This window comes from Ctenopharyngodon idella, chromosome 22 (assembly GCF_019924925.1).
Source record: "Ctenopharyngodon idella isolate HZGC_01 chromosome 22, HZGC01, whole genome shotgun sequence".
Classification (NCBI taxonomy): Eukaryota; Metazoa; Chordata; class Actinopteri; order Cypriniformes; family Xenocyprididae; genus Ctenopharyngodon; species Ctenopharyngodon idella.
In genome coordinates, this window is record NC_067241.1 from 24,831,206 (window position 1) to 24,858,458 (window position 27,253).

Genomic DNA, 27,253 nt, shown 5'->3' on the forward strand with positions numbered 1-27,253 from the left:
TGGCGCTATGAGAATATTTGTTCTGTATTTTATGACTATCATAATTTGTATTATGACCGGATCCAAAGATTGACTGTTGCCCAATGTGTCTGTGAATGAGCATTGGAAAAGGCAAATGATTTACGAGTGGTACAGTCAAAGCAAGCTTTCTGATAAGTTTTAACTTAAGTAGAAATAATAGCCAGATGGGAGTGCTAAAAGATGATCAGTTTAATATATAAAGCATCCAAAGATATGCACTAAAAGAACAACCCCTTAGTACACATTATTTTTTAATTTTTAAATAAGTTTTTTGTTTTGTTTTTAACAAAAATGCTTACACAAAATATATGGCATCACTGATAATAGAAAGAACGATTACCCTCCGTCCAGTAGAGGTCATAGTGAGCTCAAACACATTACGTGCATCTCGTGCTGCGCGCCAATATTTTTAACTGCTTGTGTGGGACGCATAGTGTTCTTCCTCTAGGGGGCGTTTGGCGGCCCAGAAAGGTGAAGCTTCATTGTGCCACATTTAAATTTCAAAACGTTTTTTGGTCTTATAAGACCTTAACAGCATTTAATAATAATAAATATGATATAGATGAGAGTTAAGTTACGTCTTTTCCCAATGTAAATATCTTTTTTTTTAATGTCCCATCTTAACAAACTTAAGTTGGAAATTGCAAATTGATTACCAAACATAATAGAGAAGCGTTTTGGTTTTTTTAGAGACGTTATCCCATACTTGAAAACCCTTTTGATTGGAAGACTTATGAATTATAAAATCTCCAAATGTATTGTCTGAAATGGGATTAATATTTGTATACTTTTGATTAGATTTCACATAAATAAATGTACATTTACTAATACAACTCCCAACTTTGTGGTGTTAATGATTGAATTCTGTTAGAAAGAAAAAGCTGCGAAGACTGTATATGATAGCCCTTTAAAATATTTTTGTGACTTATTTATATATCCAACTTTATATATATATATATATATATATATATATATATATATATATATATATTATAAAACGTATATCCTGAAGGGGCCAATTAGAAACAACACCCGGTACATTAAGCCCCGCCCACCTAAGAACGTACGTTTGACGGTAATTGGCATTCTAGCCGTATACATTATTTCTACTCTTCAATGGCTGTCCTCTTGCAGACACACTGAGAATTTCTAATCCACGCGTGGAAGAATGACTAATTTCATACTGCATGCACGGCTATTTTGATTACAAGTTTGATTCCGTTTTCTCTCAAATGCAGGAAATTATTTCCAGCTTTAATCGGCCTTACACAAGATAACCTCAAGCTAGAGGAGACCTGCTGTTTGTTTGACAGCTCTCAAGTGCATCTTGAATTTTTTATATATTTTGCGTGTGTGAGACTTCTTCTAAATCCAAACGTACTTTTTTATTCCGTCTTCAGTAGTCGGAGCGACATTTCGAGCTTGTTTAAAATAGTAACAGATATTGAAAGTGCAATTTTTTTAACGCGTCTCGGACAACTCGTCCTTGCAAACTGAATCCGAATCGTCGCTACTTCATTAGAACAATAGCAGCGTCTTCACATCTGGATTTAAATCGAAATCTAGACTAAACTCTTCTTCTTTTTTTTTTTTTTTTTCCCAACGCAAATACACACAGCGCCTGAATGGGAGTGAAACTCTCCCACACGGAAGTGACTTACACACGTTAGGCCAGTGATCCACTGTGTGTCTTTTTTAAGTGTCTTTGTATTAGTTGCGTCCATTTAATTAGTTATTAAAATGATCCCTGATAAGGCACCAGGCGAGGACGTGTTACATGCTTCAGAGGACTTGAAGAAAGAAGCGCACGTCCCCAGTTTTGAGAAATACAAGGAGCTCTACATCAAATCTGTCGAGTCTCCTGAGGGTGAGTTTCATGCTTTTGTGCAGGTTAAAAGCTGTTATTTTGGAGAGGGAGAAAAAAAACTTCACTTGGCTGTGTCTCAAAGCCTTGTGCCCTTGGTAGACACCGGTTTTGGACATCTATATCCCACCTATGCTCTATTTTTGAGTTACTGTTAGGTGTATTATTTTGATGTAATGTAGTCTTTGCTTTGAATCTATTAATGTTAGATCCAGCCAGTTAAGCTTCATATAGCCGTTCATGTATATTTAATGTGTATATTTTTAATAATAATACATAATTTTATTATTTTTGTTGTTACTTTTTTAAAAGATAAAAATCCATACTAGAAACAAACTATAATTATATTTTAATAATAATTATAATACATCATTATTGTATTCATATTGTTGTTGTCTTGTTTTTTTGTTTTTTTTAATTAAAGTTTTTTTTTTTTTTTTTTTAATACAATACCCTCTGTTTTTACTAGTACCATTGACAGATAGTAAATTTGCCAGTGATTTTGCTTTGGTTCTCAGTACACAAGTTCTCAATCAGTGTTTGTCCCGTTGTGTCCAGAGTTCTGGGGAGATATCGCCAAAGATTTTTTCTGGAAGACAAAATACACCGGGAAGTTCCTGGACTACAATTTCGATGTGACTAAGGGTGAGATTTACATGAAGTGCATGGAAGGAGCCACAACCAACATCTGCTATAATGTTTTGGACCGCATCGTCCATGAGAGGAAACTGGGTGACAGAGTGGCTTTTTACTGGTTAGTATTTGTGAAGCATGTGGTTTATATGTTTCAGTTTACCCGGAAGTTGCGCACGTGACGTTAAAAGTCTTTTCTTGTATTTTGGGAATGATGTCGTCAGTGTTTTGATTTTCATCTTCCTTGCCTATGTTATTATACAAAACCACATACAGTTCACTTAAAGTGCCCCTATTATGCTATTTTAAATGTTCCTGATTTTGTTTTGGAGGTCTCCTACAATAAGTTTACATGCATCCATGATCAAAAAACACCTTAATTTTCTCATAATACACATTGAAGCATTACCTCATTTCTCAAAGAGTCTGAAAACGGTTTGTTAGAAGATTCAGTCACTCTAAAGCCCGGAACACGCCAAGCTGATGCCGACGAACTAGTGGCGACGAAAACAGACTGTGCAGTTGGCTCACATCGGCAGCGTCTGGGTCCAAAGTTGCCCTGACACACCAAACCGATGCTCGACACCCGAAATGCCTTTCCGTACCAGCAGGTGGCAGTAGCTGAATAGCCAATCAGAATTATCAAATGGCCCGACTGACCGACAAGCTCCGACGCCGATTCAACATGTCGAATCAAAAAGCCAATGAGGACCAACTTCAGCTGACAGTGTGGAACACACTGAGAAAACTTAGTCGGCCGACGAACAAAAACTGCCTAATGGCCAACCGTCGGCTTGGTGTGTTCTGGGCTTTAACCCCTCCTTGCCACCAGCCTTCTCTCCTCTGATTGGTCAGATGGCTCAGTCTGTTGTGATTGGTCTACTCTGCTCTGATTGGTCAGACGGCCCAGTCTGGGGCACGTTCAAGCGGGTTTAACGACATGTTTGCTGGAAACGTTGTGCAACAGGGTTTGAGATGCGTTTTCTCTTGTTTGGTGGGTGTGTCAAAAATGTCAGCCCAATCAGCAGCAACACGTATATAAACCACACGGTTTTAAAGAGACAGCTCGCACAATGGGTCCAAGTAAATTCGTTTACAAATGTGTCCGCTGCAGCTCGGAATACGCAACAATTGAAGATATTAGAAGACATTTTTGTCGTAAGAGTTTTATTTACTAAAAATATAGCATATCAACATGATGTAGTTGTTTATATTTTTAGCTTCATTGCAAGTCAAGTGTATTTATATACCAAATTTCATACACAATGGTAATTAAGTGTTGTATTAATTGATGTTCTCTTTTATTCTGGATGGCAAGGGCAGTGACTGTAACATCGCGCGTATTTTGCAGTATTAAACACGTATTTATACCGATTTCATCAGGCTCTGAAAATTCTTCAAAAAGAACACAAAGAATGGCCTTCTCAGCTGCCATAGTTGCAACTCTTGCTTCATCAGAACAGGGTGTTCAACGCACCACCGTTTCCGTTTAAAAAGCGTTTTGCAACGTTTTGTCGGGGCTGAACGCAGCCCTGTTGTGATTGGTCTACTCTGCTCCGATTGGTCATATGGCTCAGTTTGTTGTAATTGGTCTACTCTGCTCTGATTGGTCAGCTGGTCCAGTCTGTTGTGATTGGTCTACGAAATGAAAACCGTGTCTTCTTGACATGTTGACAACATGAACTAAACTCTTCCAGGCCTCGGCTACAACTACAGTGTTTGAGGGCGGGTTAAAGTAGACGCCTTGTTCGTTGGCAGCCAATGAAGACCATAGGCAGGGTTTTTGCAAGGGTAGGTAATAGGAAGTGAGAATGGAATTACTGATGACTCGTTTCAGCAGTTCAGAATCGATTCTTTCTTTTAGGAGACAATAACTTGTCATGCACTTTGATATTTAAAACTTTGCAGACATTTTACATTAACAAACAGCTTTTACACACTGCATGAAAGGTAATATTCAAAAAAGCAGAATTTTACAGCTAAATCAACATTTTGTTTATGATGATTGCTCATGGTTTGGCCGTTACCGAATTTTAATCTACCACCTTTCAGTAACCAGCCCCATTCTTTAACCACTAGGTTAAACCAGACTTGTATTTAGGTTAAGACCTGTATATTAAGCCACAAACCTACACAGTTTAGTCCACTTTCAGATTACCTGAGTCGATACAGTATTGCTGGGCTGTTATTATATTCATATAATAATATAATACATAGGCTTGCTGACAGGCAGGGGCACATTGCAGCTATTTTAGTAAGCTTGAACCAGGTCCCGCCAATGGCAGTCCACCCAGAGTGAAGTGTATCTTCAGTGCTACATCTTCATAGGCTTCATTTGTTCATGTGCATTGCAGTGGATCAGTTTATCTGTGCTGAATGCTGTCAATGCAATTCATGAGGACTTTTTTTTGGCAGTCATTGTTCATTAGCATTCAGTTCTACAGAAATGGCCTTCAAGTACTTCACATGTACAGAATGTTGCTTGGGGCAGTTGCTAATTCTCTGCTTTTGCAATGCCAGTTTAGCAATTTTAAAGTTTTCAATCATTTCTTGTTACAACATAAGTTCAAGTCATTACAGAATTCAGTCTGAAACACTCAAGCATGAATCTTTCCAACAGTTGTGGTCTTTTCCTTTCTGTCAGACTCAGAACGCAGCTCTATTTTAAGAATGTCTGCTGACATCCAAAGTCAAGAAAAAATAAAAAGTTACACGTTAACCTGTAGGGGACATTTGAGGGCACCTCTCATGGCAAAATAGTGTTATCAGAGGTTTACAGTAATTGGAACATATCAGAAATAAACAGTGAGAGTTAAAATGTAGAATTGAACACGCTGGTGAGTCTAGGAGATGCATAAATCTGTTTTGTCAACTTGCTCAGTGTCTCAATTCATACTTTTCCATTGAACATAACTAGTACTCAAGGATCAATATACATGATTATGAGTCATGACTGTGATTGAATGAACTAAGTTGTCTATAGGAAATACGCCACCGTTCAAAAGTTTTAAAGAAGTCTCTAATGCTCACCAAGGCTGCATTTATTTGATCAACAATACAATAAAAACAGTAATATTTTAAAGTATTTTTACAATTTGAAATAATTGTTCTCTGTTTGAATATATTTTAAAATGTAATTCATTCCTGTGATGCAAAGCTGAATTTTCAGCATCATTACTCCAGTCTCCAGTATCACATGATCCTTCAGAAATCATTCTAATATTCTGATTTGGTGCTCAATTATTAGTATTGATCAATTTAATAATGATGATTCTTGCTATTACCAATGTGGAAAACAGTTTTTGCTGCGTAATATTTATGTGGAAATCATGATTTTTTTTTTCAGGATTCTTTGAATAGAAAGTTAAAAAAAAAACCAGCATTAATTTGAAATAGAAATCTTGCTTTCTAAAAAAGAACACATAACTTGTAAAAGTCTTTACCGCCATTTTGATTAATTTAATGCATCTTTGCCAAATAAAAGTACTTTTGAACGGTATATGAGGAGTAATGTTTCTGGCATTGATTTGTACAGGGAGGGTAATGAACCTGGAGATGAGAAGACGGTGACCTACAGAGAACTGCTCCAGCAAGTCTGCAAGTTTGCTAATGTCCTCAAGTCACAAGGTAAAATAGAAATGCTGTTGAACTGGTTAAGAATGGTATAATAGTGACCAGCAGCAGGTTAAAGATTTGACACAGATGTAGTGTATTAAGGCAATGTCCTCTTGTCCCTTGCTCTCTTTTTCTCTCTCTGACTGTGCAGGCGTGAAGAAAGGTGACCGTGTGTCAATTTACATGCCCATGGTGGTGGAGCTGGTGGTGGCCATGTTGGCCTGCGCTCGGATTGGAGCGGTTCACTCTATTGTGGTCAGTCTTTTGTCATTTGCGACTCATTTCCTTTGTCTTCCCTTGGAATTTAGCTGGAGCACTGTATTGACCAATCAGCTTTTTAAAAAAAGAACATGTAAAAACGAAGTACCTATACATGTTTTGCAAGGTGTGATCTTTATCAGACTTTTTTTTTTTCTTTCAACAGTTTGACTTTTTGCCAAAACGATCTGGTGCTGTACCAGAAATTTAATACAAAAGAAATATGTTTTGTGCAACATTTTTATTTATTTACATTTTTTGTGTTCACAACCCAGTTTGCTGGTTTCTCCGCCGAGTCGCTGTGTGAGAGGATCATGGACTCTCAGTGCTGTCTTCTTATAACAGCCGGTAAGGAAAGCACGCCTGAAAAAATCTGACTTAATTTACTCAAAGTATATAATCTCTGCTAATCCCAAAGTTAATCAGATGAATTTCCATCTACTGCAAAAGAGTGCTGCATTTTACATTATTCACAAGTCTGTAGACTGAACGTGGCAGTAATCGTATTACTATCAAAAGCTATTTAGCCTGTGGCTGGGATTTTTGAGTAGTGACAGGGAACTCCATGGCAAGAGTTTGCCATGTTTACAATTCCGGAACATGTTTCTGAATTCCGTAAATGTTGGGACGTTTTTTAAATTTGAATAAAATGAAAACTAAAAGACTTTCAAATTACATGAGCAGCCAATATTTTATTCACAATAGAACATAGATAACATAACATGTTTAAACTGAGAAATTTTACAATTTTATCCACTAAATGAGCTCATTTCAAATTTGATGCCTGCTGCAGGTCTCAAAAAAGTTGGCATGGGGGCAACAAATGGCTGAAAAAGCAAGAAATTTTGAAAAGATTCAGCTGGGAGAACATCTAGCAACTAATTAAGTTAATTGATATCAGGTCTGTAACATGATTAGCTATAAAAGGGATGTCTTAGAGAGGCAGAGTCTCTCAGACGTAAAGATGGGCAGAGCCGCGAAAGAGTGCGTAAAAAGATTGTATACTTTAAAAACAATGTTCCTCAACATTAAATTGCAAAGGCTTTGCAAATCTCATCATCTACAGTGCATAACATCATCAAAAGATTCAGAGAAACTGGAGAAATCTCTGTGCGTAAGGGACAAGGCCGAAGACCTTGATGACACTGCATCACTCATCGGCATCTATTCACTCATTTAAAAAGTGTTTCAAAGTGGAAAAGTGTTCTATGGTCAGACGAGTCCAAATTTGACATTCTTGTTGGAAATCACAGACGCCGTGTCCTCCGGGCTAAAGAGGAGGGAGACCTTCCAGCGTGTTATCAGCGTTCAGTTCAAAAGCCAGCATCTCTGATGGTATGGGGGTGCATAAGTGCATACAGTATGGGCAGCTTGCATGTTTTGGAAGGCACTATGAATGCTGAAAGGTATATAAAGGTTTTAGAGCAACATATGCTCCCCTCCAGATGACGTCTATTTCAGGGAAGGCCTTGTGTGTTTCAGCAGGACAATGCAAAACCACATACTGCAGCTGTTACAACAGCATGGCTTTGTCATAGAAGAGTCCGGGTGCTGAATTGGCCTGCCTGCAGTTCAGATCTTTCACCTATAGAGAACATTTGGTGCATCATTAAACGAAAAATCCGTCAAAGACGACCACAAACTCTTCAGCAGCTGGAAACCTATATCAGGCAAGAATGGGACCAAATTCCAACACCAAAACTCCAGAAACTCATAACCTCGATGCCCAGACGTCTTCACACTGTTTTGAAAAGAAGAGGAGATGCTACACCATGGTAAACATGCCCCCGTCCCAACTATTTTGAGACCTGTAGCAGGCATCAAATTTGAAATGAGTTCATTTTGTGCATAAAATTGTAAAATTTCTCTGTTTAAACATTTATGTTATCTATGTTCTATTGTGAATAAAATATTGGCTCATGTGATTTGAAAATCTTTTAGTTTTCGTTTTATTCAAATTTAAAAAACATCCCAACATTTCCGGAATTCGGGTTGTAGAAAGGAGAAGACACCTAACCCCCAATCGCTCCCCGGGTGCCACAGCAAAATGGCGGCCCCTTCTGGGGTGTGTGTGTGTTCACTACTCCTAACGTGCGTGCACTAACTGGATGGGTTAAATGCTAGGGCTGGGACAATACATTGATTGTCGAATCTGGATCGATCCTGATATTTTCTCTCTCGAATCGATTTTGAGCTTAGTTTTTAACAGCAGATGGCGCTCTAGGCTAGTTTTTAACCGCACGCTCAAATGCTTACAAAGAAGAATGCTGGAGAGTGCTTGTGCATTTGGCTGAGTCATGTAAGTGGTTAAATATACTTGCACCTCGGCTCTGAATGATTTTATGATGTGAGATTAATGTAAACGTTAATGTAAAGCCTACTGTGAACACCCTTGTAATTCGCCTCAACCTTTTCGAAACTGATTATTTTAGGTTTAAGTGGTGTGTGTAAAGGAACTGGAAGCAAGCAGAGTACAGGTGTTTCTAAAGCATGTAGTGCCATCTGCTGTTAAAAATTAAGCTCAGAATCGATTCGAGAGAGGATCGTGATACATCAGAAAATATCAGAAGCACTCCAGATTCTTTGTATCATGAATCGAGAATCAATGTATTGTCCCAGCCCTATTAAATGCAGAGGACAAATTCCGAGTATGGGTTACCGCTTGGCCTTCACACGTCACTTTCACTTTTCAAAAGGGTTTGTAACATTTCACTTCACCTAATATGCCTGTAGGTGGCGTATGGACTTCATTTAACCAACTATGATAGCTTCATCACATGGAAAATCAAATAATCTTAATTCCAATATTAATTTACTTTGTATTCTAGCACAGAGGTTGCATAAGTGCATTTATTCACCAACCATGATCACAAACAAGATTCATGTTTGGATTTATTACAGTTTATGACGGAGAAGTTTTACTCGCAGATTTAGTAGCAGCAAATCGCGCATGTGGCCTCGTGAAGAAAGGTACATAATTGTCGGTGTAGTCAGATCATCAGCGCTTATTTTCAGCCCAGAGAGAGCATGTGCGCATGGTTAAGTAAAACACAGGACAGAAAATGTATGCTTTTAAGAGAAAAGCTCCAATTGGGGGATTTATTCTCTTGACATCTGGCAACCCCAAGCAGGAAAGAGCCTCAATACAAGATAACCGAAATGTCCAAATTGTCAAAACGTTTTTTAAGACAAATAACCAGCAAGCCAATATCGCAACGATAATTTTTAAATAATCGAGAGAAGCAGATATCGTTATCACAATTAAAATACGGTTAATCATGCAGCTCTAGTCTGGAACATAAACTAAAGCATTATGTTCAGTACTTTGTTGAGTTTTCTGAAAAACGGGCTCTTCATATGGTTCATTCTAAACTATAACGATCAGTTTTGCGGCAAAATGTCTGGATATTTACAGTGCCTGATTGTAATTGAAAAAACGATGTTCCACTGACATTACACGTGTAGGTAGCGCCAAAGTCTTTGAGCATGAGAGTGGACTATAACCATAAAATTAACATCTCAGCCATGATAAGACCAACATCTGTTATCACCTAATAAAAGTTTACTGTCTTTGTCTTTTCTGGATTTTCTGTGAAATGCAAGTAAATAAAAGTTGTTTTATTGAGTGTTTCTTTCCCTCCCCAGATGGGTTTTACCGCGGTGATAAGCTGATCAATCTGAAGCTTATAGCCGATGAAGCGCTAAAGAAATGCAGGGACAAGTATGAGAAACTCTAGTTAACTAGTCGTTTCATCATAAGTGCATGTACACACAGTGGCCACTTTATTACATTCAGTTCGTCAAATGTGGAATAGAAGCAGTAGGAGGCAATTCTTGAAGACTGGAAAAATGTTTGGTTCTGATTCAGTTCTACTCAAGAATTTCTGAGGAAGAAATGCTGGACTGGACAGTAATTCTTGCATTTACAGCCTTTAGTTACACAGTCATTACACAGTCACAGTCAGTCATTTCTTTCAAAAAAAAAAAAAAAAAAAGTCTTACTGACCCCAAACTATTTAGTCAGTTTTGGAGAATGGAAGTGGGGTTAATATTGGAAATGAGTTTGAGGAAGAAATAGTGAACCCCTAATAAAGTGGCCACTGTAGCTGTTTACATGCTTAACAGAGTGTCTCTTTTCTGTTCACTTGATTCTCTAATGTCTTTTCACACTGTCAGGTCTTTCACCGTGAAGAAATGTATAATGCTAAAACACCTCACAAAGGAAGATGAGGCCTCACCGCCGGGCTCGCTGTCACCCCCAGCGAAACGCGCCTGTCCTGACCTGCAGGTAAAATTTCTGCATCACAGCCGTACAGCTAACAGGCTTCACACTCATAGTTTTTTCATCTTAATATGTTTCTTACTCTTACGGACATCTCCACATTGCTATAGGTGTTTTCGTAATTTATCCATCTGATCTCAAGCTTATTCTAGTAGAGTCCCAGAGTACTCTTGGGTTTTTTTCATTAGATTATATCTAGGGTTGTCAAAAGTACAGACTTCGGTACCAAGTCGGTACTGTAATTTTAAAAATATGACAACACCAGCATTTCCCCCCCATCATTTTGAGCGCTGTTGAGCACATTCTTAAACATCTCTGATTGGCTATTGTGTTCACGAGCTCAACAGATATGTCTGTGATTGGCTACAATGATCAACGCTTCAAAAACATATTGTAAATAGGCATCTTAATAGACAAAGATACGCATGGGAGCATTTGAAAGCAGACGTCAATGAGTGGATCTGTCAACTAGCGGATATATTAGGGATCCGCTGATAGAAGCCTGCTTTCAAACGCTCCCCTGTGTATCTGTATCTATTAAGATGTCTATTTACAACATGTTTTTGAAGCGTTGATCATTATAGCCAGTCACAGACATATCTGTTGAGCGTGTGAACACAATGGCCAGTCATTTAAAATGCTAGGGGGAAGATTGTTTTAATGCTTCTCAGAGAAGTCTTTTATGCTCACCAAGACTGCATTCATTTGAAAAAAATACTGTAGCATTATAAATGTCTTGCTGTCACTTTTGATCAATTGAATAGATCCTTGCTTAACAGTATTCATTTAAATAAAAAAAAAAAGTCTTACTGACCCCAAACATTTGAACGGGAGTGTACACAAAATTGCTGAGATTACTTCTTGGAAACACTTATTTACTCAATAATTACCCATAGTACATGAATATAAATGTAAACGGAGAGGAAGGAATGAAATCAGGACAGATGCAGACCAGGTTAAAAACTGTGTTTCCCTCATGAGCACATGCGCTAACCACTAGGCCATGTTTGATCTGAGTTTAAATGAATGATTTTTTTTTTTTTCACATCAAAGCGCTATGAGTTGACCTTCTAATGGAGGTTAAAAAGAAGTTTTACTAATGAAAACAAGCAGGCCTTCATGTATCATTGCACCTGAATCAATGGAGATCTGTCCATGTAAGTGGGGAATATATTCAGATGAAAAATGACTGCAGTATCACTTTCATTAAGTCTTTGTTCTGGTCTCTCAAATGTTAACTCTTGTCCTGTACATCTCCTGTGGAGTTTTGAGTCTTGCATTGTCCTGTGTGTTACAAATATCTCTTGGTTATTTATCTAAGGTTTTGTGTTACTGTTGTAAATCCATAAAGGTCTGGCATGATTTCTCTAAGCTATTATGCCGAAGACCTTTGAAACAGTTGAATGTCTTGTGTGTGGCGTTTACTGATGCAAGCTGACCTCTTTTTAAATCTGTAATTCTAATAATGTCAATTTGACTTTCATCCAAAAGATCTTTGGACTTTTTTTTTTTTTCTCCCTCAATGTGGGTCCATGTCTGTGTCCTTTTCCTCTTTCGATGTGAGTAATCTCTCCATTAACCCCCTTTAGCAGGAGAAACAGAAAGAAAGAGTAAGGAAGGTCCGTCCTCCCCCACAGGTATTTCATGTCTCCTTTGTGCACAACTTGTTGTTGTTTTTTTTTTTTTTTTTTAACTCCTCCTGTCTTAACACCTGTTTGTGTGCTCATGGGCGGCTCTCTCACTCTTAGGGATGGCTTGAGACCTTTATCACTATCCTCACACAACACAGAGTGTGTGTGTGTGTGTGTGTGTGTGTGTCTTTGTTTGTTTGCTTTTGCAGATGCATTTTGCCATTTACACACTCATCAGACTTGGCGTTCAATTATAAGGCCATAAAGGCATATTCTGCCTTATTACCAACTTAATGTTTTAATGCATGGCATCTGTAGTATTCAGTCCATTACCTATAATTGATTGGTTTGAAAATAATGCACTCTTTTAATTGACAGCAGACCACAGATGAGTTGAGATATATATATATATATATATATATAAAAATTCAATTTTTGATGAAAGTTCAAAAGAATAGCATTTTGAACTTTCATCAAATTGATTTTTATATGTATATATATATATATATATATATATATATATATATATATATATATATACATATATACAGCAAGGATGCATTAAAGGGCTAGTTCACCCAAAAATGGAAAAAAAAAAATTATATTACATATTTATACTTATTTATTTTTAATTTACACACACACTTTATATATATATATATATATATATATATAATTAGTGCACAGCATAAATGAGTACAAATACAAAAGATGTATTTTCTTTATGATCACTAATACAGTTCATGGAAAGATGGCAAAACTAAAATGTATTAAACATATACATAATAAAAACTGAGAAATATATATCATTAATAGCCATAAAATAAGTAATTTGGCCAATTTTGTTTAAATGAAGGATTGCAGAAATGAGTACACCCTAGATTTACTTCAACAAATGTATAATATTCTTATACTTAGTATGCCCTCCATAATTTTGAATATACTGCTCTGACCCTTTTTGGCACAGAGCGTACAAGTTCATGACAAATTGTCACATCTGTCCTGTTTAACTCCTGAATGATGAGCTCCTTAAATGCCCTGATCTTTAATGGGGAGTGTTGCTCAACTCGTCTCTACAGAATCCCCCACAGGTGCTCAAGAGTGTTAAGATTGAGTGCAATACATGTCCAAAGAAGGTTTTTCACCTTGGGAGAATGCATATCCTCATTGTCATGTTGAAAAAAATGCCCAACAATGCAGGGAATGAGGAAAGGGTAACATCTTCTGTTTCAAGTTTGTGTATTAAATTACACAGTGGTGTAGGAATTCATGACAGCATTGATAAAGCACAACTCCCTCACACCTTCAGCACTCAAACATCCCTACAGTATATAAGAGCTTTACTACCACTGAACTTTACTGTGGGAACCAGGCACTTCTCACTGTACTCCTCCTCTAGCAACACCATGACATTTTGGATGCAATCATCCAAAATGATAGATTTGGTCTCATGAGACCAGAGTATTGATTCCCAGAAACTATATTTTGTAAATATGGGCTTTGGAAATGGCTAACTGACTTTATTGTGCTTTGGCTACAGTAGGCAGTTCCAGTGAGAACAACAACCATGCATGTCATTTCTGCAGGCTGCATCTTACTCTGAGAGATAAACAGTCACTCTTTTCATAGCATTTGCTGGCTCTGAGACACTCGCTTGGTATTTCTCCTGCTCTTTGTCCAGCAAAAAAATCCCTCATCACTAAATGAAAGCTTAAAATGAAGGCCTGATTATTTCAGGGGGCTTGTCACAAGTCCATTGTTTTTGAATTTCTGTTACTTTTGCTATATTTTCACACTTAAAACAATAATTTAGTAATCCTCTTGTACCACTGTCCTCTTTTGTGCTAAGAAATAAGTCTCCTGACAGTTCTCTCCCAATTGGTTCCATTGTTGTCAGCTTTAAGTCTGAGGATGATTCAGTGAACTATATAAACACTCTTAATTGTCAAGAAATGACTTCTCTTTAAATGTTTTAGTTCAAAATACTTACCTGTTGATCAAACATTGCCTTAAACTTGCACCAGAAAATTTTTTTTTATTTAGTAACTTTTAGAAGGGTGTACTCATTTTTGCTACACAACATTTTAACACCTTGATAAGAAAATCTTATTTTCCTGAATAATTTTGACATGCTTCTTTGGTAATTGATTAAGCAGGCTTGCTGGAACATTATATCTCTAAAGAACCATAACATGTCTTCTAAGTCAGGGGTTCCCAAACTTTTCAGCCCACGACCCCCAAAATAACGATGCCAATGACTCCCAGTGACCCCCACTATCCTCGGAGGTGGTTAAAGTATACAAACGTTGTGTGCAATGGCACACACGCACTAACACCTGTTTCACACATGCTCTGTTTGCAGTGTGTATGCGGTGCGTATTTTTTTTCTATTCCCATATTACCGGATTAGAGCGTTCACACTGCACATGGATGCAGTCCGGCAGTGCGTTCCAGGAGCGGTACGTCTGCAGCAGTGCATTTACGCACAGTCTATTTTTGCTGCGCTGCATTAAAATGATAGCGCACTGTTCGCTTAAAAATAAACGTGTTGACGCGAAAAACTAGTAATTTCACCATAGCTACATATAATTTAAAGTCTCTGTTACACAGTCAACATATGGCTTTTTTGCCTCAGGTAAAGCAAGGAAAATGGCACCTTACCTGGCATTTAGGTGAACATGCCTTTGCAGTACATATGCAGCACGCACTATTGTGCTTTCACATACGCCGCGTTTGCAGTGCGCAACTGATCCGTGGCTGTTTATCACAAACACAACATTTACTTATTTTTATTTCAAATCCAAAAGTCGTTACTGAACATGGCTTGTTAGCATTGCGATTCTCTTTGTATACACTATATATAGATGTCACATTTAAATGCACTACATTTTAAATGTTTTATTCATTCACTTTATATTTATATAAGTAATACTTTTGATTTATATATTGATATGTATACTTGCTCACGCAAGTGACAAAACATTTAAACATAAGCTTTATGTTAAAATCACAGACATTTTAAATTAAAACTTAAAATAGACAAAAACAGGCAACTTTTCTTTCCTTTTAAATCTTTTACAAGAAATCCCTCAGGTCATAAACAACTTAGTTTTTCCACCTTCACGAAGAGACGAGTGCTATCCATTATGTCTCCTGACGGTGGTGCTTTTTATATTTGCATGGTTTTTGTTTTTAATTTAACTAATGTTTTTATTATTTTGTTACAATTATTCATAAAAGATGCTATTTCTAATCATTACATTTTTTTTTTTTTTTTTTTTTTTTTTTTTTGATTTCTGGAAATCATCTCGCGACCCCCACTGAGAAGTAATTGAGTAATTGCTGACTTTCAGAAGTATCAGAGGGGGTGTACTCATTTATGCTGTGCACTCTTTGTGTGTGTGTGTGTGTGTGTGTGTGTGTGTGTGTGTGTGTGTATGTATATATATATCTCACACACACACACACACACACACATATATATATATATATATATATATATATATATATATATATATAATTTACTGCCCCCAGACTAATGTATTAGTGTTTATTTCCTTTTTTTTTTTTTTTTTTTTTTTTTTTTTAACTCCAAGACTGAATCAGGCTTTTATATTGGTTTGTTCAATAACACTTCATAAAAACTTTCATTAACATTTATGACATTGTAAAATATGAAATAATTACTTAATATTTCATTAAATTCAGAGATGTAAAAAGTTAGAAATGTCAACTACTGACCTGTTCTGCATTATACTTATTGTTAATGGTTTTGTGATTTATGAAGTGTTTCCATTTGATTTGATCGCCAGTTCTGATCCATGAGCTAGCACTGGAACCTTTTTCTGTGCCTAGTAAAAGTACTGATAGCCACATCTCTGCTAAATGACTAGTGTGTCTTTGTGTCCATGTTCTAAATGTTTTCCTCACCTCAACTTTATTGGTCTACTAGTACACGATTACAACAGAAATGTATCTGGGAAGCTCTTATATCATTGTAGTGACTAGACTCTAAAAGCTCTGTGTTAGCAGCTTTATGTGCTGAAACCTTTTCCGCTCAGACTGTCTAATGGATTTGACGGTTCTCACTGTGTAGTCAAACACTAACTCTCTCCTTTGAGCTCCATGCAAATGCTCTTGTCACTTAAATGAACTCAAGTGCTCGTATAGTGTTCTCTCTGTCTCTGAACTGCACGAAAAACTAGATCTTTAGACTTTTCTGTTGTTCATGTCTCTTTTTGTTTGTCTGTCTAGTGTTTTTGTGTTTTGTTATTAACCAAACCTGATCTTTTCAGATGCTTTCTCTTTTAGTTTTGAAAACGCCTTTGACTAAAGCAGACAGGCATCTTTGCTGCATTCACTTTGGTTAGACTGAACTGAAATAAATACCAACATGAGCCCCTAAAAAATGTATTATATGCGTTATTTGAATACAACATTCTTTTCATTTAATCTTTTGCTGCTTTCAAGTCATTCTGAAAAAGTTTTTACGAAATGAATGAATGTTCTTCCTTTATGAAAACAAATAGAAAACCTATTGTAGTATACAGTGTTTACAGTGGAAGTCTATAGGGCATGTTGACTGGAGGGTTTATTACGGAGCCCCTAAAGGGACATGGTGAAGTTAAAAAATATGAGATGGGAGGAAAAATTATTTGTCAATGCTTTTGCTTTCCCTCACAAAAGTTTTGCGTTCCCCTAAGAAACGTTCGCTCCCAAAGAACACAAAAGTTTTGTAAGCAAACGCAAAGTTTCTCGGGGGAATGCAAAACTTTTGTGAGGGAAAGCAAAAGCATTGAATTATATTTTTCGAAAAGCAGAAATTAAAAAGTTGAAATACTAAAATGACTAAAACTGAAATAAAAAATAAATTAAAGCAAAATAAAAATAAAAAACTAATAAAAACGCATGACAAAAGCACATAACAAAATTACTAAAGCTTAACATACAATTAAAATGGAAACTGAATATATAAAAATATTAAAAATGAAAACAAACAAACAAAAAAAACATAATAGTATATAAATAATACATAACACTGATCTGGTTGTGTCACAAATGTAATTCCTGTTGGTGGAGTTTGCTCTGTACAAATGGTGCTTGTAAATGAGGAAGTGACTGGAGTTGTGACATGATTTAAAAAAAAAAAAAGAAGAAGAAAATATTACTCATTTAGCCAGTTTATGAAATGATGGACTGTCAAACTATGTTTCCCATCATCCTGTGGGGCAGTGTGAGAATGATAAAGTACTTACAATAGATAAAGCATCAGTTACACACTTGATGTACATCATTATTTTGTTGCACTACTTCTACAAGGAACCAAAATCACTTGAACACACATTGTTATAACTACGATTATAACTAGGAACTTCCCATGACTTGAAAGCAGCATTTGTTCTGTTCAATACAGCAGTTTATAACCTTCACAGACTGGTTTGTTAACATCAGGTTCCCTAAATTTTGTTTTGTTCTCTGAAGCGTGATACGAGCAAGAGTAAACACAAGTTACACGAGCCAAGTTAACTATGAGCGCGCTCTGTGCTGTGATTGGTGCAGGTGCCGTGGAATCCTGAGGTGGATGTGTGTTGGCACTCTCTAATTGGTGGAGCATCAGAGGAGTGTGAGCCTGTCTGGTGTGATTCAGAGGACCCGCTCTTCATCCTCTACACCAGTGGCTCTACTGGGAAACCTAAGGTAGATCCTCAAAAGAACCCAATCCACCTTGAACTACTTTTGTGCGTTATTTGCTGTTCGTATATATCTCTTATTTGTCCCTCTTTTTCTCCCGCTCTACCACTCCACTAGGGTGTGTTGCATACAGTGAGTGGATACATGCTCTACACTGCGGCCACCTTTAAGATGGTGTTTGATTATCACTCTGATGATGTGTACTGGTGCACTGCGGACATTGGTTGGATCACCGGTCACTCATACATCACATATGGGCCCTTGGCCAATGGTGCGACCAGTGTGTTGGTGAGGGGAACATCCTGATAAACACTTTTTGTGTCCGATTTTGCATTTTGCCCTTTATAGTCACTTTTTAAGCATATTGACTTATCTACGTAGGCCTTTATTGTTGTATAATATGAATGTGATTTTTAAATCTTCTGTTCCTAGTTTGAGGGTCTTCCCACATACCCGGATGTGAGCCGAATGTGGGAGATTGTTGATAAATATCAAGTTTCCAAGTTCTACACAGCACCCACCGCCATCCGGCTCCTGATGAAGTACGGCAGTGAGCCCGTTCAGAAGTGAGTTCGGTGTCTATTGTGTCTGTCCTAGATGTAGTGCACTAAAGAGGGTTTCTGTAGTCGTAGAAAATTTCAGACCATTTTCACAATATCGGACCGTTTTAAAAATGTGATTTACAAGCCTGGAAAAATCATGGAAATTAATAAAATGTGACCCTGGACCACAAAATCAGTCATAAGTCGCACAGGTATATTTGAAGCAATAGCCAACAAAACATTGTATGGGTCAAAATTCTTTTTTTTTTTGAAGATATTTTGTAAGTTTCCTACCATAAATATATCAAAAATCTATTTTTGTGAGTGGATATGCATTGCTAAGTTATATTATGCTACCATTCAAAGATTTGGGGTCAATAAAAGTTTTTTTTTAAAGAAATTATTTCTTAGATATGAAAGAAATGTAATACTTTAAAGTGACAGTAAAGATATTTTTTAGGGATGCAGTGAAATGAAAATTCTGGGCTGAAACTGAAAATTCAGAATGTAATTGGCTGAAAACCGGAAATAAATAATAAATGAATAATCAATTAATTAATCAAACTTTAATCAACACTCAAATAGTTGTACAAACATTTAAGATGATCGGTTCACGTAGGCAGCTACAGTGATCTGTCACGCCGTGTTAAAGAGCACCAAAACAACATTTATTGTTTGAATTCCCTAATAAAATCGACAGAATTTTAAAGTTGAGACTTTGCTTCATATTAAAAGTAACAAAGGACAAACGTTTATGAGATTATTGAATGGCAGTGCGCTACAAATGTACAAAAGTTTTTTCACGCATCAACAGAAAACAGTACAGAATAAAAGATTTTAGATTTAATAAACCATGTCATTACCGATTAAATTTGAGAAATTTATATTATCAATCCAGAGCTAGTGTCCACACAGTTGACATGTTTAACTGTTGTAGCTTATCCAGGTTGTGTCATGAAATAGATGCTGAACACAGTCAAAATGCATCACCGAGAAGCACTAATTAAACGTCTGTTTCGGTCACTGATTTCGGCCCTCCAAAATTTCAGTGCATCCCTAATTTATAACGTTACAAATAAATATAAATAAATGATGTTCTTTTGAACTTTCTATTCATCAAAGAATCCTGAAAAAAAAAATGTAAGAACAACTCGCAGCAACTGTTTTCAACTCTGATAATAATAAGAAATGTTTCTTGATCAGCAGATCAGCATATTAGAATAATTTCTGAAGGATCATGTGACACTGAAGACTGGAGTAATGATGCTGAAAATTCAGCCTTGCATCATGGGAAGAAATTACATTTTAAACTATATTCAAATAGAAAACTGTTTAATTGTAATAATATTTCACAATATTACTGTTTTATTGTTTTGATCAAATAAATACTGCCTTGTTGAGCATAATAGAATTCTTACTGACAATCTTACTGACCCTAAACTTTTGACTTTCACCATATTTATGTTCAGCTACCAAATACCTTGAAATGTTTTTTTTTTTTTTTTTTTTTTTTTTGTGAGATCCTTATCCAGTAATATTTTTCATTGACACACTGTGTATATATAGTACATACAATATAGTGTTTACAGTATAAAGTATAAGTTATATATATGTTTGGGAATAAGTGTTATGAATGTTTATTTATAACTGCCATTGCTTGGTTATGTTGTATATAAGACACTTAGATGGATAGCAGATCTTAGATCTCCCATTTCCAGATAACACTTGATGATATAACTTTATGATAACTGATATAATGAAACGATATAGTAATGCTTGATAGTATTCATCTTTCTGTGTTATGTGATTGCTCTGTGTTCTGTCTTACTCTGTTTGCTTACAAAGTCTGCTAACAACAGCGTTTATAAGTCCATTCGCTGTGCATTGTGTGCTTTTGCATAACAACTGGTGCCAGTATGTGACAACTTTCTGACCACAGCATTGATACAGTACCAATAGATACATCTACTCAGTATTTTACAAAAATAGTAACATTTACAAAACTTTGCAATGGTTTGTGTGATCAGGTATAAGCGGACCTCCCTGAAGATTTTGGGGACAGTAGGGGAGCCCATAAACCCAGAAGCCTGGCAGTGGTACTACAGCGTTGTGGGAGAGAAGAGATGTCCGGTGGTGGACACCTTCTGGCAGACTGAGACGGTATCAACTGAATTACAGCACTCAGACCAGAGCAGTAACATCCATGTTGCTTTGAAGCTGTCTACCGTAAGGTCACTTGTCTTTTTTTGTATCTTCCTCAGGGTGGACATGTGATGACCCCTCTGCCGGCCGCCACGCCCTTGAAGCCTGGCTCTGCCGTGAGTGAACTTTGTGCTATGAATAAATAATAAAAATGTAGCAATGAATAAAAAGATACACTATCGTTCAAAGATTTGGGGTTGGTAAGATGTTCTTGAATGAAGTCTCTTGTGCTCACCAAGGTTGCATTTATTTGATCCAAAATAAGGTAATTTGTGAAATATTATTGCAGTTTAAAATAAATATTTTCTATTTAAATATATTTTAAAATGTAATTTATTCCTGTGATGGTAAAGCTTAATTTTCAGCACCATTACTCCACTATTCTATGGAAGCTTGTTTCTGCCACTGAATAAATAATGATAAACAAGGTAATTGCGACTTTTTCCCCCGGTTTCACAGACAAGGCTTAAGCTAGTCCCAGGCTAAAATGAGCTGTTTTAACTGGAAGTAACTTACACTGACATATCTTAAAAATAGTCAGAATTGCACGATATAAACTTGCAATTCTGACTTATTTTCTCAAAATTGCAAGTTTAGTATATCTTGCAATTCTGACTTTGGATCAGGTAATTGTGAGTTAGTCAGAATTGTGAGAGATAGGTGAGATAAATTCTGTCATTAATTATTCACCCTAATGTTGTTCCACACCTGTAAGACCTTTGTGCGTCTTCGGAACACAAATTAAGATATTTTTGATAAAATCCCTTTGGCTCAGTAAAGTCTGCATTGCCAGCAATAACAACCCTTTTTTTAATGCCCAGAAAGCTAGTAAAGACGTATTTAAAACAGCTCATGTGACTACAGTGGTTCAACTTTAATATCATAAAGAGTCTTGAATACTTTTTGTGCTCCAAAAAACAAAATAACGACTTTATTCAACAATATCTAGTGATGGGCGATTTCAAAACACTGATTCATGAAGCTTCGAAGCTTTACAAATCTTTTGTTTTCGAATCAGTGGTTATCAAAAATATCTTAATTTGTGTTCCGAAGATGAACGAAGGTCTTACGGGTGTGGAACGACATGAGGGTGAGTAATTAATGACAGAAATTTCATTTTTGGGTAAACTAACCCTTCAAGCCAAGATTAGGCCTTTGTTTAATTAGGGCATTTTATAAATGTGAATTAGACAAAAAAACATTACTGATGTGTAAAACAATGGCACTGACATATTTTAAGATCTGTCAGTACAAGTTGCTTTCAGTTAAAACAGCTCGAACATGCATTTTAGTCTGGGACTTGGCTTAAGCCCTGTGAAACCAGGGAATAAACTTCCAATTCTGAGATTGTCTTTTTTTCCCCCTCAGAATTGGACTTTATAACTCGCAATTGCAAAAAAGTCAGAATTGCAAAATATAAACTCGAGATTGTGACAAAAAAAAGTCAGAATTGCAAGATATAAATTCTCAATTGAGAGGGAAAAAAAGTCAGAATTGTGAGTTTTTCGTAGTGGAAACAAGCTTACATATGTATATTTGCACAAAGTAACAATTAAAGGATACAAGTTGATCTGCATTAACAGCATTTGTTGCATAATTAATGTAATGTAAAATAAGAAGAAAAATAATTACTTCCGTTTCTAAAAAACAGAAACATACATGTTAATTTGAGATGAATGTGGTAGAATCACTTACTAACTTCTGTATGGTGGCTAATGTGTGTAGACATTTCCCTTTTTTGGAGTTGTACCTGCTATTCTGAATGAGTCAGGGGAGGAACTTGAAGGACCAAGTGAAGGCTATCTGGTACAGTGATCTTCTTTCCTCCTTTTTTTTTTTTTTTTTTTTTTTTCTTTGTGTAATTCCACGCCCCCACCCCCTCATGCTTTGTATTCTTAGTTAAAAAAAAAATTAATTCATTACCATTCATTTTGTTTGATTTTCATGTTAGTTTTAAAATTCTTAACACTAATAAATCATGTGAAACACAAGAGCTGTGGTGTGTTCACTCCACTCTTCTCTTCCTCAGGTGTTTAAACAGCCTTGGCCAGGTGTGATGAGAACCGTGTATGGGAACCACCAGAGGTTTGAGACCACCTACTTCAAGAAATTTCCTGGATATTATGTGACTGGAGATGGTAATTTGTGCTGTGATTCATTTTCAGTTTTACAGTAAGTGTGCTTCATATAATGAGTGAAGTGAGAGTTTGTGCTTTAGATAAACGTGTCATGTGTCTGTCCAGGCTGTCGTAGAGATAAGGACGGGTACTACTGGATCACTGGAAGGATAGATGACATGCTGAATGTGTCTGGTGAGTAGAGAATGAGGAAATTTGTGCGTTCATTGTTTTACACAATGCCCATCAAGAAAAAAAATCTCCTGTTGTGTAATTTCCCCTAGTGTGAAGAGAGAGAATGTGTGGCTTGGACTTACAGATGTTGAAATAACGCAGATGAATGAGTTTCGAAGACAAGATGATAAAATTCAGGCCACACATTACAAACTATTTGTCTCTTGCATGTTTTCTGTCTCTTTACTGAAATGACTCTGATTTACAAAGCGTTGAAGTAGCCTACATACCAGTACCAGTATAATAAATGGCCTGTAATAGAGCAAAAGCTTACATTGTTGGTGGATCTGTTTGTTCCAGGGCACTTACTGAGCACTGCAGAGGTGGAGTCGGCTCTGGTGGAGCATGAAGCCGTGGCTGAGGCAGCGGTTGTGGGGAGGCCACACCCTGTCAAAGGCGAAAGTCTCTACTGTTTTGTCACCCTCAATGACGGAATCAACTACAACCAAAAGCTGGAGGCGGAGCTTAAAAAGCAAGGTATGCCTGCTTCAGTGATTAGTTCATGCAAAAATCCTGTATTCACTCTCATGTCAGACCCCATGTGATGCTCTTTCTTCTATGAAACACAAAAGTAGATGTTAGCCAGAATGTTTGAACTGCTCTTTTCTATACAACAAGTCTGTCCAACTTTTTCGCAGTCTTCCAAGTCTTTTGAAGTCATACAGCTGTTTAGTTTTTTGTTTTGTTTCATTTTCTTACTGGTGATCTCCAAAGACTTTATATATAGAAAGATGGTGCACTCGTATTATTATGAAAGGGAGACAGAGCAACACGCAATATAGCGGAATAAGTCCTGCCTTCTAAATAAGAGCCAATCATTGCGCCACTGCAGCAGCCGTTAGAAGCTCTGGTTCCTATAGAAAGAGACATGCGCTTCCTATAGAGACATGCACTTAAGCCCAAAGTATACTTCTATTTATCTTAGACGTAATTTTCGTCATCCGGAGGGCTCACGGATATCCACACAACCCGTCCGCGTGCAGCCCAAATTTTGCGCGGACAGTGCACATGCGCAAGCAGGACAGAAGAGTCCACAGACGTCAAAGAAGAGTGTGGAAAGAGCGATTCAAGAACAAGACGAGTAAACTTAGAAGCATATCCTTCTCCATCGTTTTTGATTCTTGTTCACTTGGTGTATCTTCTGAACTATGTTGAAATGGTGGATGCACTATTTTTCTTCTCTGATCCTGCCCAGCGAATGTCTCGTTGATGACACGATGTCTGGTAAAGAAAAAAATGTACTGCGCATGTGTCGAATTCGGTCATTCGCGCAGATCTGAGGTTGAGTATACTTTGAAAGATGCGCGGAAAGTGAAGTATACCCGGACCTTTAGCTTGATCCAGCCTGAAAAATGCTGGTTTTTTTTTTGTCATGATTTGACAAAATTTATGAGACAGTTGTTGTCAGATTTCATTGGTGATTTTCAAATGTGGCAAACTTGGCAAACAGCTTTGGAAAATTTGATGTTTGCCCATTCAAAGAGATAGGAACTGCACTTGAATGCCCGAGAGGAGTTTCAAAGATGGCCGTCGAGTGAATTGTCTTTTCTGAAAGGGACTTTGTGATCTCTACTAGTAATCTGCCAGAGATCTGATTATCTGATGAATTATGTGCCTGTACAGCAGGGTAATTTCATTTTTGTTTTATTTTATGGTGGAGCTGCTCCTTAATGAAGTCTCTAAGGTCTGTAAGATATATATATATATATATATATATATATATATATATATATATATATATATATATATATATATATATTTAAACTGACTAAAAGTTACAGTAAAGACTTTTTTTGTAAAAAAAGAAATTTCAAATAAATATTGTTTCTATTCTTCAAAGAATCCTGAAAAAATGTATTAGTTTCCACAAATATATTTAGCAGTTCAATTGTTATAAAAATTGATTTTAATAAGCACAGAATTATCGTTAAAAAAAAAAAAAAAAAAAAAAAAAAAGATCTGTACAACATATTTGCGGTCTTCCAGTCTCTTGAAGTCATACAACTGTTTTGTTTTGTTTCGTTTTGTTTTTTGTTTAATTTTGTTGTTGTTTTTTTGTTTGTTTTTGTTTTTTCTTACTGGTGATCTCTACTAGTAATCTACCAGAGCTCACAAATTTTCTTATTTTAATTCTAATATTCTTATTTTATTAACTATTCCTTGTGTTTCGAGCTGCTGTTTAAACAATAATGACTTGACAAATCATTGAATAAAGAATTTTGTTTAATCATACACTACAAGTAATGGCTTTCTTTTCATTTCTTTTTTTCAAACAGTGAGAGAGAAGATTGGTGCCATAGCTACACCTGACTACATTCAGAATGCTCCCAGCCTTCCAAAGACCAGATCAGGTATTAATAATGGATGGTTTATTTATAATTATCATTAACTTTAATATTTATGATGGTACTTAAGTGTTATTCTGTGTATTTTTTTTTTTTTTTTTCAAAGGTAAGATCATGCGTCGTGTCTTGCGGAAGATAGCGTGTAATGAGCGGGATTTAGGTGACGTGTCTACATTAGCGGACAGCTCTGTCGTAGAACAGCTGTTTGACAACCGCTGCTGTGCTGCTGTGTGACCACCAGGGGCATCGAACACTGTCTGGCCCCAATACAAGCTTCAGTTCTGAAAGGAAAAGGATGAATCTGAGCTTAGAATGAAGTTTAGGATAATGTTAGCAGGCAGACAGAATGAGAAAAAAAACAAAAAAAGACTTTAAGAAATTGCTAGTAAAGCACAAAGTTTGGGAGCGGCACAGTTTTAACTGCATTTTTTTTTTTTTACAGGACTCACTTGTATATTAGAAATCATTGTTTTACCCCAAAAGTTTATTTGTATTATTTGTTTATCATTTCCTCCTCTTTTATCCATGTTCAGTTTATTCATTAATCTTTATATGACTTCACTGTCCTGTTTTCAGTGTGCCAACATAACCTAAAAACAGGTTCTCATTTGTTTTTGTTTTTTTTCCTCCACTAAAACGGTAAATAAGACTGCACATGTCACGATTTTGTTGTAATGTAATAGCGCTGTGTTAAATCTCTGCTTTGGTCAAAGGTTTAATTTTTAACATTTAACTTTCTATACAAGCCAAAGCATGCATTAATATTTACCAGAATAACATGGTATCATGCAGGTGTTTCAGTATATTAAAACTATGTATGTTTTACCCTGGAACAGCTTGCAACTTTGTGATAAAAGCTTGTGTGAACTGATATTATATTTCTCCAGGGAAGTTATATGAAAGAGCTTTGGTTGACTGCATAAAGGCTGTATGTTCATTTGAAAACATACGCACAAGGAGTAAATGGCATTTTTGCAAGACCATGATGGTTTTGTCATAGTCCTCTGAACCGAAGATAACACTTAGACCTGTTCAGTGGGCTTTCCATTTATCAAGTCATACTTCAAAGTGTTGAAATCTGATATATTATATTGGGAAGGTATCCTCTCATAAAATATTTTCTGGAGAAAAGTGATCAAATTCCTGCAGTTTCATGAGTGTGTGGTGCTCTCATGCACCAGTACTGGATTGTATTTCTACTGTTGTCAGATTGATTTCTTCCAGCTTGGCATTAATTGCTTTTGTTTTGTTGGTCGAGTTTGTTTTTCATAGCTGTTAATGTGGATGAGTATTAGCTGTCAGTGCTTTTCTCAACCCTCTAAACACTCACTAGCCTATATGATGAGCGACTGAATCTTTGAACTTTAGATTGTTTTTTGTTGTTGTTGTTGTTTTTAACACTTTATTTTCCTTTTCATTAATTTCCTTGTATTCTGCTCATTTGTGCAGAGCAACAAACAGAACTGGGTGAAATAAAGTGCTGAAATTTTGAAACAGTTTTTGTGTTCTTTCTTGTGTGTGGCTTTCTGCATGAATTATGTGCCTGTACTGCTTAGTAATTTCATTTTTCTTTTATTTTGTGATGGAGCTGCTATTTTATGATGGAGCTGTAAAAATTATTACTTTTATTCAGCAAGGATGCATTAAACTGAACAAAAGTGACAGACTTTAACCTTGTTTTTTTGTTTTTGTTTTTTTTTGTTTCTTCTATTCATCAAAAAATCCTGAAAAAATGTATCCGTTTCCACAAATATATTAAAGGGTTAGTTCACCCAAAAAGAAATAATGTCATTTAATACTCACCCTCATGACGTTCCT

The 27,253-nt window shown here is 36.3% G+C and overlaps 1 protein-coding gene across 2 annotated transcripts; it reads left to right on the forward strand.

Annotated features, from left to right (window-relative positions):
* Positions 1-1,111: 1,111 nt before the first annotated feature.
* Positions 1,112-26,929, forward strand: acss2 (acyl-CoA synthetase short chain family member 2). Of its 2 annotated transcripts, XM_051880206.1 has the most exons (19): positions 1,112-1,888; positions 2,444-2,639; positions 6,054-6,145; positions 6,285-6,388; positions 6,667-6,739; positions 10,037-10,112; positions 10,568-10,679; positions 12,263-12,310; positions 17,864-18,001; positions 18,113-18,283; positions 18,428-18,561; positions 20,565-20,697; positions 20,799-20,855; positions 22,465-22,545; positions 22,769-22,877; positions 22,983-23,051; positions 23,391-23,567; positions 25,367-25,441; positions 25,542-26,929. In XM_051880206.1, the coding sequence occupies exons 1-19, from the start codon at positions 1,762-1,764 to the stop codon at positions 25,667-25,669; spliced, it is 2,100 nt and encodes a 699-aa protein (XP_051736166.1). In that variant the 5' UTR covers positions 1,112-1,761; the 3' UTR covers positions 25,670-26,929. The 2 variants fall into 2 exon arrangements, with proteins under 2 accessions (XP_051736166.1, XP_051736167.1); XM_051880207.1 differs by lacking the exon at positions 12,263-12,310.
* The last annotated feature ends 324 nt before the right edge of the window (positions 26,930-27,253 follow it).

Coding starts and splice junctions, on each gene's coding strand:
- acss2 (XM_051880206.1), top strand. CDS start 1,762: ATGATCCCTGATAAGGCACCAGGCGAGGACGTGTTACATGCTTCAGAG. Junction 10,113..10,567: donor CTAAAGAAATGCAGGGACAA/GTATGAGAAACT, acceptor TCACACTGTCAG/GTCTTTCACCGTGAAGAAAT. Junction 22,878..22,982: donor ATATTATGTGACTGGAGATG/GTAATTTGTGCT, acceptor GTGTCTGTCCAG/GCTGTCGTAGAGATAAGGAC.